Source organism: Lactuca virosa, chromosome 2 (genome assembly GCF_052849685.1).
Source record: "Lactuca virosa cultivar CGN04683 chromosome 2, Lactuca_virosa_CGN04683_v6, whole genome shotgun sequence".
Lineage (NCBI taxonomy): Eukaryota > Viridiplantae > Streptophyta > Magnoliopsida > Asterales > Asteraceae > Lactuca > Lactuca virosa.
This window is the reverse complement of record NC_136427.1, coordinates 29,262,594-29,272,965: the sequence shown is the minus strand read 5'-3', so window position 1 is coordinate 29,272,965 and position 10,372 is coordinate 29,262,594. Positions and strand designations below refer to the sequence as shown.

Sequence of the window (10,372 nt, the reverse complement as noted above, 5' to 3'; positions counted from 1 at the left end):
TACACTACCATAACCATACATCGTTTCCAATATAAAATTACAGACGATGTCTTCTTCAGGTCCTAGAAATCAACCAGATACCAAACTCTATACAAAGGTTGCCGGTACACAGTTTTACTTGGATCCCACCTACCATGAAAGCCACATACTTCAAAAAGAATCAGATCCCACCTACCATGAAAAACAATTTCTGATGAGTTCTGTCCGGCAATACCATGAAACGGAACCACACAAGGTAATTGATCCGGATATAATAGATCAAATTGACAGTCGTTCTTTTGTATCAATGATGTGCCTTTGACTAGCAAATCTATGCTTCCGTATATAGTACACCGCCAAACTGTTGAATGTTGTAGATTACCTCAAACACATTGACAATACATGTAATTTACTCTTAAAACTTGCTAAGGTGCTAATCTCCGGCATGATAAACTTTCCGGTGAGGAGGCAGACGGCAGGGAGATTGATTGGAGCTGATCCTTTGAAAGCGGGGCTGTGCCGACTGAAAAAGATCTCGACTGAGCCCAGGGCCCACCGGAGGACTTGGTTTAGACGATCCGAGAGATTGATTGGAGCTGATCCTTTGAAAGCGGGTCGTTTTGGCATACAGTATATCGACCTCCATCCACGGCAACAACAGTGATAATGGGTGGGTGTGGGTTGTGTTTGCAGCCCAAGAGAACACGATGGTGGGTGCTGGCGGCGACTCTTGGTGGTTCCGGGTGGCAGTGGGTGGTCGAGGGTGACAATCCTTGACCGCTCTTGTTCCCCCTTCGTTCCTTGGCAGTAATTCAGTGGGAGGGAGGGAAAAGTTGACTTTCACAAAGTCAGAGAGAGAGAGAGAGTAAGTAGGGAAAATTCAAAGGCAATATAAGAAAATTGGTCAACAAATGTCAATCTGTCAATAAAGTAACGGGGTGACTCCTTCATTTTAGCTAAAAGGATGTAATCGACCAGACAAACACAACTTCGTTCCCTTATAAGGCCACAAAAATTGTTTAGGGACTAAAAAGATAAACCCTAGAAAGTTCGTAGGGCATTTATGTCATTTTCTCCATTTAATATTGTGATAGATAGGCAGTTACAAAATGGGATCGTCTTCTTGAAGGGGTGCCATTAATGGGTATCTTAAAGAGGTGTCTTCCGAAAGTGTTCAATGGTTCATAAAGGGGTTGCATTGGTTGGTTAATAACCATCATTAACTGTCATCATGCCTATTATAAATATATATGTATTTGTGTCAATAACATGTTGATTTGTTGATTGTGAGATATATAAAAAATTGACATTTCTTCACTAGAATCTCTCTTTCTCTCTTTATGTTTTCAGTACCTTTCTCCAACATAGTCATGGTGATTCAAGACTGAAAGGTGAAGGAATGAAGAAAGACACTAGAATGAGAAAACATTTAAAAAAAACAGAAAATAGGAGGAAAAAGAGAAAATGATATAAAGAGATCTTTTGTGATATTTGAATGCCAAAGATCATGAAGAAGACGATGCAATGAAGAAGGGTTTATCTGGATACTATTTTCATCCATGAATTTTGAAGTCTTTTGGTATCGAGCCTAAGATCATTGAAAAGATTAGAATAAAAGAAAAGAGGAAAATACGTTCAGAGGAAAAGGGTTTTCTTGTTTTTCGATATTAAATTATAAAGGACAAGGGAAAGACCACATAGTTGAATATACTGGTGGTTGCAATCAATAAATTTTTTAAATGAGAAAAATGACAATGCTAAAGCTATATCTATGACCATCTATGAATAAAGGAATGGTACATCATCTTGTAGACAAGAAGGTACACTTTTTATTTAAATTAATAAGGAAATAAGGTCTTATGGGGAGAAATTATGTACGTGCCTTAGATTCTTAGAAAGTCAGAAAATGGCAATATGGCATGGTTCACGGGTATGTTTGGCTGTTACAAGAAGTAACGTAGGTGGGTTTGTAAGACTACTCCTATTGGTGATCTTTTTACAACTTGGTCACCAAAACTAAATTAAATAAAAATAAAAAATAACCAAAAATGGCCAAATAAGGAGAGGAGGCGTGGTTCACCAAATAAAGTCGTGACTATTTGTGTTAATTTTCAATTGTTTTTTTTTTCTTTTCTTTTCTTAAATAAATCTTATAAATATTAAATTAGATTTTATCTTTTTAAAAATAAAAATAAAAAATATACCTAAATTTATAATTTTTTTCTCTACAAATAAAGACAAATATTCTATGAACAAGATGAAGTTTTGATTGATCCCGATTGAAAAGATCTTTGTGTTTTAAGTTTGAAGGTTTCAGGTTGATTGAAGACTGTGAATTGGTGGGGTTATACAAGTGTAGCGTAGGGGGGGTATGTTGAAAATAAGCTAAACTTCAGGGGGTATTATGTAATATTGTGATAGACAGGTAGTTACAAAATGGAATCGTTGCCTTGAAGGGGTGCCATTAATGGGTATCTTAAAGAGGTGTCTTCCGAAAGGATTCAATCAACGGCTCATAAATGGGTTGTATTTGTTGGTTAATAATTAACATATATCATTAACTGTCATCATGTCTAGTATAAATATATGTATTGTATCTGTAACATGTTGATTTGTTGATTGTGAGATAAATAAAAAGTTTACATTTTCTGCACTAGAAGCTCTCTTTCTCTCTTCATGTTTTTAATGCCTTTCTCCAACAATCGAGAAGGTTGCTCGACTTTGAACATTCCAAATTCCGAAAACCAAAAAACGAACCACCCGTTTTCGCCCTACAACTCATGCTATCTTGCATTTGAGAAGAATGATGTTATCATATTAATCATTATTTTATCATAGCTAACCTTTCGCCCGTAAAAAGAGTTCTTGAATTCCATAAAGAAAGTTTTTTTCAATCTTTTCCACATAAGAGAATGGTTGAAGAGGACCACAAGAAAGATGATGAAGCCAAGCATCTCCTCTCTTCAATCTGAACCCTTACACCTAAATTTTTATCTTTACAAAGCTTAACTTTGGGCCTCATGCAAAAACTGAAAGCAACAAAGAATTCTATAATAAGATTTAATTACCTAAATTGAGGACCATGTGCATATCACGAATAATAGAGCACATCACTATATTATGTTTTTTCATTTAATAATGTTGCAATGATTTTACAAAATCAGCATAAAATTAAATGGGCCAAAAGCTTGATACTAGAACCTTTGACACTGAGAATTATTTTGATAAATGAAAATGTACCTCCTTCAAGAATGCATGCTCTGCATTCGAAGTACAATAGGATTTTTATATTATCCGAGCGAATGCCCAATGTTATGTCAACGAGTCTTGATAAATTAGAGGTTGTTGATATCCTTAGTTATTGTAAGAATAAACTCTATAATTCACTTGCTCATGCAAAAGTAGGGTTTCCATGTACGAGCCAACAAAGAATAAACCATATCTTCCATAAATCCCAATTTCTTTGATGTGTTCTGACAGGGGTTCATAGACAACAAGTGCAGCAGGTTCTTGATCATGACCTTTCAGTCCCAATATAGGTTTACCACTCTTTGTAAACCCGAGTGTAATATTGGGGCGAAAATCCCATATATTTGGTGTTTTAATGGTGAATAGCTTTGTAAACAAATTAGGGACAACACGATCCATCATCCATACAACACAAACTTGTTTGTTGATGTTTGTACTATATTCAAGCACAGCTAGAGACTCCCATACCTTAGAAATGGACAAATTAACACATCGCTGGTGTGCTAAGAAGTCTGGTAAGTCTACCATTCTAATTTCTTCGGTAGTCATATCATATGACATAATTAGATTATTTCGGAGACTCGGAATCCCATCAAAACAAAACCGATAAATAAACTTATCTATTACTACTTGCTCCCATGTAAGTGTAATCGTTCCATTAGGGGGTTTGCTAGATGGAATTCTCCAACATCCAGCGCTTAACGTAAAAACCTCAACTACCCAGTGCATGTGATCCTTAGTTCTTGGATCCCCATACGTAACACGTTTAAATTTCACAACTGTAGGGTCATTAGTGGCAGGAGAAACCCCAAAACCAAGAACAGTACTTTGTTCTTCACACCACAGTGAAGACTCATGCGTAGTTATATAAACTGATTTTCTAATCGAAGGATTCCAAAGAACAACCCCCTTCACTGTTTCATCGTTGGTGGATCGACATGGATCTTTATAATAACTGTACAAACACAACAGTCCATGAGAGCTACCCACAACGGATCGTAAATTCTTAAGTAGTTTAGGAACAGTCGAAGTGAACTCGTGTAAGGCCAAAGTGTCATCATCCACAAACGAAACAAATCTATCCTTAGCAGACCATGGATCATTGTACCATACAGATAGACGCTGCGGCTGAGTCTGGCTGACGTTGTATTCAGCAATAAACTCCGAGCTGTCGATCAAAGATTTCCATGGTTTTGAGACGGATCTGAATTTAAGTAATGACTTTAGAGGAAGTCTTTTGATGATTTCAAATTGGATTTGGAAAGGAACGTAGTCTGACATTTCGATATTAATGGAAGGTGCTTGGCCTTTAATGGGAGGTGCTTAGCTCTTGGTTATATAATTTTTTAGGGTTGATAATAATAGGAGCATCGTGGAGTTGTGCAGGGTGGGGAATATGAATTTTGGGCCACCGATTCTACTGTGATGGTGTTTTTGTATAAAGGTATTGTGAATTTTGATGAGATAATACAATATTTAATTTTACCTAGTAATGTGCTTTCGATGGGACTTGGTCCCCCAATAACTAGCCAGTAAAATAGATCCTATTTTATTTTATTAGCTTCTTTTTTTTAGTAGCTTTTATGTTATGTAAAGGTTATACAAAGCTTATTAGCTTTTCAATAAAGTATCACTACAATCTTGTCTCATATTTGATTTCACTTTACATAATACTTGGTATTAGATCCGATCCTAAAGGCCTCGTGTGAGAGTGAAGGGAGAGAAGAACTTATCAGTAAACATGAGTGAACGTACGATAGTATAGTGAACGAGAGTAAACACACATGAAATGAGAGATGTCAAATAGGGGAGAACTTACTGAGCATTCTGAGATTCGAAGGTGAATATGATCACTGGAGTATGCTAATAGAGAATCTTCTTCGGTCGAAAGAGTGTTGGAATCTTATTGATCCAGGTTATAAAGAACCAGCGGCAGGATCCAAAGAGACAGATGTTGAGAAGACGACAAGAGTAGAACTGAAGATCAAGGATCTTAAAGATAAATACTAGTTGTTTGCAACGATTGACAGAGGTATTTTGAAGACAATACTGCAAAACGAAACATCTGCGGGCCTTTGGGGGCCAATGAAACCAAAATACCAAGGAAATGAAAGGGTTTAAAGATCACATTTACAGGCATTTCGAAAGGAATTTGAAATATTGGAGATGAACGAAAGTGAAACGATTACGGACTACTTTGGTTGCGTAATGTCGGTTGCCAACAATATGTGTAACAATGGAGAACCTCTACAAGATATGCACATTGTTGAAAAACTACTACATACCCTAATTGATGGATTCAACTACATTGTAGTATCCATTGAAGAGGAAAAACACATAGATCGCTTAAGTGTCGATGAGCTCTAGTCTCTAGAGCTCCTTAATTGTGCATCAACATAAATTCCAATGGAAGACACCCAGACAGGGGAGGAGGAGCACGTACAAAAGATGACAAATGAAGAAAGAAGCTTCAGAGGGAGAGGCTGAGGTCAGTTTGGTAGCAACTATGGTCTTGGACGAGGGAGGCATATGTTCAATAAGGAAGTGATTGAGTGTTGGAATTGTTATAAGTTGGGACACTACCAATACGAGTGTCCTGACATGGAAAAGAAAGCAAACTTTGCAGAGCTGGATAAAACTGATGAAGGTTTGTTGATGGTGTATGTAGAAGACAATTAAGCAATGTGAAGTGAATAATAGATTCTTGATTCAGGGTGTAGTGACCACATAAGTGGTAATAAAGAATGGATCTCAGATCTGGACTCGATGTGTGAAGTTAGGAAACGATAATCGTATTGTTGTTATAGGAAATGGCTGATGGTGAGTGGGATGACTTATGTTATTTCAAGCGTATATTACATACCTAAACTACAAAGTAATGTGTTGAGCGTTGGATAACTGCAAGAAAGGAGCTTGGGTGTGTTGTTTCAGAATGGAACTTGCAAGGTTAACTGAACAATGATCGTTATTATGTACTCACAAATGATTGGAAACATGATGTTTCCTCCCATTGCTAAAATAGAGTCAAAACAACTTGCATGCTTACATGTTTAGACAGTTGATGAGGCGAATCTATGCCATTGGCAGGATGGGTACTTAAGCTACACAGGCTTGCATGATAACCTTATCAAGTAAGGGGATGGTAGAAGGAATGCTAATAATTCAAACTCCGGAGAAGTTATGTATAAGCTTCTTGGTAAGCAAGCAACATGGCAAAAGCTTTCCAAAGAAGAGTTTATGGAACTCAACACACTAGCTGCAATCCGATTAATACAATGTAAAATAGGAATAAAAGGTATATTTCAACCTTTATTGACAATTTTACATGAAAGACGTGGATATATATACCTTCTAAAGAGAATACCAGAAGCCTTTTATGCCTTTAAGATCTTCAAAGCAGTTGTCGAAAAAGAAGTGGGTGCAAGTATACTTTGTCTAACAACTGAACGGTGAGGTGAAATCAACTAAAATGAATTCACTACTTTCTATAATGAAGGGATCGATAGACAACTCATCACAACGACGTATTCACCTGAGCAGAACGGTATTATTGAGCGTAAGAATCGTACAATTATGTGTTGGATCTTTACAAAATAAAAAAGAAGTGCATGTGAACTCTTGTGACATTATTGATGAACAATAAGGAATAGGCGGCAGCTATGAATAGTAGAGCTTACAATTGAAAAGTAAATGCTGGAAATATGGAAAGGCTTAAGAAAATGCAAAGTAAATGCTGGAAATATGGAAAGACTAAAGAAAATGCAGGAAAATTGAAAGACTTGTAGCTGTTATGAATACCAGTCACGAGAGTTATTATTTTCTGAGTAAACTTTGAATTAATCTTCAATGCTCTGCTTTAATTCAAAGGCTTAAACACCAATCTTTGCACAAAGATATTCAAAACAGGCTGCTAGAAGAACTTTCGTAAACAATTCTACTAGTTGTTCTTCAGTTCTGCAAAACATCAGCTTGATGCTTTCATCTGCCACTAGTTTTCTTATGAAATGATGCTTAATTTTTGTGTGTTTGGTTCGTCCATGCATGACTGAATTCTTTGTCATTGCAATCACGGATTGATTGTCATAGTAAATCACAAGTAGATCACAGTTTAGTTTGCTCTTGCATGAGGTCACTCATAAGTTTTCTTAACCAAATTGTTTGACATGCTGTGATTAAGGCTGCCACATATTCAGCCTCTGCTGTGGATAATGACATGGTTTCATGCTTCTTTGATAACCATGAGATAATTCCAGTTCCAACATTGAAATAGTTTCCAGTAGTGATCCTTTTATCTTCTTATGACCCTCCTTAATCAATGTCAATAAAGCCTTCCAACAGTAGTTTCTTTGACTTCATATACCATATTCCGTAATGATTGGTGTATGCAACATAACGAATGATCCTTTTTACTTACCCAAAATGTTGTTTTGTAGGTGAATTCATGAATCTTGAGACCATACCAATAGCATAGGTTATGTCTGGTCTTGTGTGTGTAAAATATATTAGTCTCCTAACTATGCTCTAGTACATATGGGTTCAGCGATTCTTGTACCATCGGAACTTACAACTTTCTCATTCGTATTCATGTGTTGTGATGGGTTCTTAGTTCATTACATTGAGATCTTTCATCAAATCTATGACATATGACTCTTGTGCAATAAAGATACCCTTGTTGGTTTGTTTCACTTCGATACCAAGAAAATAATGTAACCTTCCAAGATCAGTCATGTAACGCCCCATTTCTGGTATGTGATTTAAATAAAGTAATTTTCATTTCTTAAGGGGTACTCGATGAGTCAGTAGCCTGACTCGTTGAGTAGAGACGGGATTTGCACGCGGTTTAAGTTGGCAACTCGACGAGTCCACATTCTCGGACTCGGCGAGTCTGCTAGTCTGATTGAAACCCTAATTTCAAGGGTTGGCACCCTATTTAAACATCATTATGCACCTCAAACCAGCCTCCATCACCCTCAAAACGTCCCTTACTAAACCCTAGCCTCCCTTTAAGCATTCTTGGAGTATTTCTCATTTTGTTGAGGATTTTGGTGCATTTTGAAGTTAGAAGAAGAAGAGAGAAGAGGGGTTCTCAAGAGGAGCAAGGAAGATCTGAGTTTAGTGTGTCTTTCCAGCTTCCATCAAGGTATAAGGCACGAATCTTTGCTTGTCATCATGTAGATCTCCATAAAAGCTTGCTAGTCTTGCTTTTGAGCCTTTTCTAGACTTTGAGGTCAATTTATGGGTAGTTAAGACGAATGTGTTTCAGATCTAAGCACTTCAGGACTCCTTAAGCTCAAGGTTGCCACCTTTATTGAGCTAAGCACCCATTCCAAACCTAGATCTCCTCTTTTAGCTCCTTATTGGGCATTTTAGCTTATCATGAGCATGAATGAACGTAAAGTTAGAAATTTACGTGTGAAATCAGTCCTAGGACTCCAGATCTATGAATTGGATGCATTGGAATTGAGAAAAAATTGACTGTATAGTTTGGCATGCTTGCGACTCGACGAGTTGTTCTTCAGACTCGGCGACTCGAGTCGCGAGTCCTCGGTTTTTCCCCGATTTGAGAGTTTAGGGTGAATCAGTGAGTAGAGTAAGGACTCAGTGAGTTAAGACTTGGATCTGGAAGCAGTCGGACTCGACGAGTTGTTCATACGACTCGGCGAGTCAAAGATTGGGTGTGTTCTTCTGTTCAAGGGAACTCGACGAGTTGTTCATACAACTCGGCGAGTCAGATGAAGATTAGACTCGCTGTTAGTATCGAAGAAGAACCCGTCGAGTCTTTGCCAAACTCGACGAGTAGAAGCGAGTAGAGGATTAGAATGGTTGATGGGGACTCGGTGAGTTGGCGGTCCAACTCGGCGAGTCTGGTCAACTGAAAGTTGACTTTGTCTTGGACGTTGACTTGTCCAAGGGTAAATAGTCATTTTACCCTGTGATTTGTTATCATTATTTGATTTAGTGTTTATGGGATTTGTAGCCGGGGAGTTCCGGAGCAGCAGTCAGGCAGTTTCAGATCTAGCATCTCGGCAGCCAGCGTTGCGAGGTGAGTTTTCCTTCCAGTAGGAACGGGTCTACGGCCACAATGCCGACCCGTTTAGTTGGCAGTAGTTCTGGACCTCGGTCCGATGCAGTAGTTAGAGCGCTTGATGTCTTTGTGATTCAAGCATGTTTTGTGTTATGTGTTCCGGACTCTGGTCTGATGCAGTATGCAGTATATGTATTCATGTTAGTTGGTATGTTTATGCTATGCTATGTTCAGTCAGTTTCCGGACTTCGGTCTGATGCAGAGGGCAAGGCCCTGGTTAGTTCCGGACTTCGGTCCGATGCAGTTTCCGGACTTTGGTCCGATGCAGAGGGCAAGGCCCTGGCTAGTTTCCGGACTTCGGTCCGATGCAGTTTCCGGACTTTGGTCCGATGCAGTGGGCAAGGCCCAGTATGTGTTCTATATGTTATTGTATGGTATGTGGTAGTTTGGGGGAGCTCACTAAGCTTTGTGCTTACAGTTTCAGTTTTGGTTTCAGGTACTTCCGCTAGCAAAGGGAAGAGCTCGGGTTGATGGCATCGTACACACCACAACTTCAGTTTTATCCTGGGAGTTTTATTCAGATATTTTGATATAATTGATACAGTTTTGTTTTGACACAGTTACTGTGACTTTTGAGTTACTCATTCCATGGTTCTTATTATATATGACACTCGATGTTGTGATTTTTAGTAATATTAAAACAAAAAATTTTGGGTCGTATTTTTTGGGATGTTTCAAGTTGGTATCAGAGCCTTGGTTTGAGGGATTCGGATACACTTTCGGGTGTGTCTGAACTCAAACTAAGGAAATGGTAAAAGGTTTTCAAAAGAAAAACATTTTCGAAAACTTTTTTTGATAAAGAAACTTAAAAAGAAAAGAACTTTGAAAGGAAAAAAAGGTGTGGTGCATGCAATCAGCCGAGCTCAAGTAAGTACTCTCAAATTACCCATACAAGTTTATATTATGATTATTTGTTTCAGTTTCAGTAGAACAGCATGCTAGAATAGGACTAAGGATCTAGGAGGATGCCTTGTGTGCCTGCTTTATGTGCTTCAGCTTTGTATTGAGTAGACAGTAGTAGGATAGCATGTTAGGGTTATGCCTGATAGTATGAGCTTA

At 38.0% G+C, this 10,372-nt stretch overlaps 1 protein-coding gene across 1 annotated transcript; it reads right to left on the bottom strand.

Annotated features, from left to right (window-relative positions):
- Positions 1–3,333: 3,333 nt before the first annotated feature.
- LOC145157323 (F-box protein At1g30790-like) lies at positions 3,334–4,509 on the bottom strand. The gene has a single exon (XM_079076381.1). The coding sequence runs from the start codon at positions 4,507–4,509 to the stop codon at positions 3,334–3,336; it is 1,176 nt and encodes a 391-aa protein (XP_078932507.1).
- Between the last annotated feature and the right edge of the window lie 5,863 nt (positions 4,510–10,372).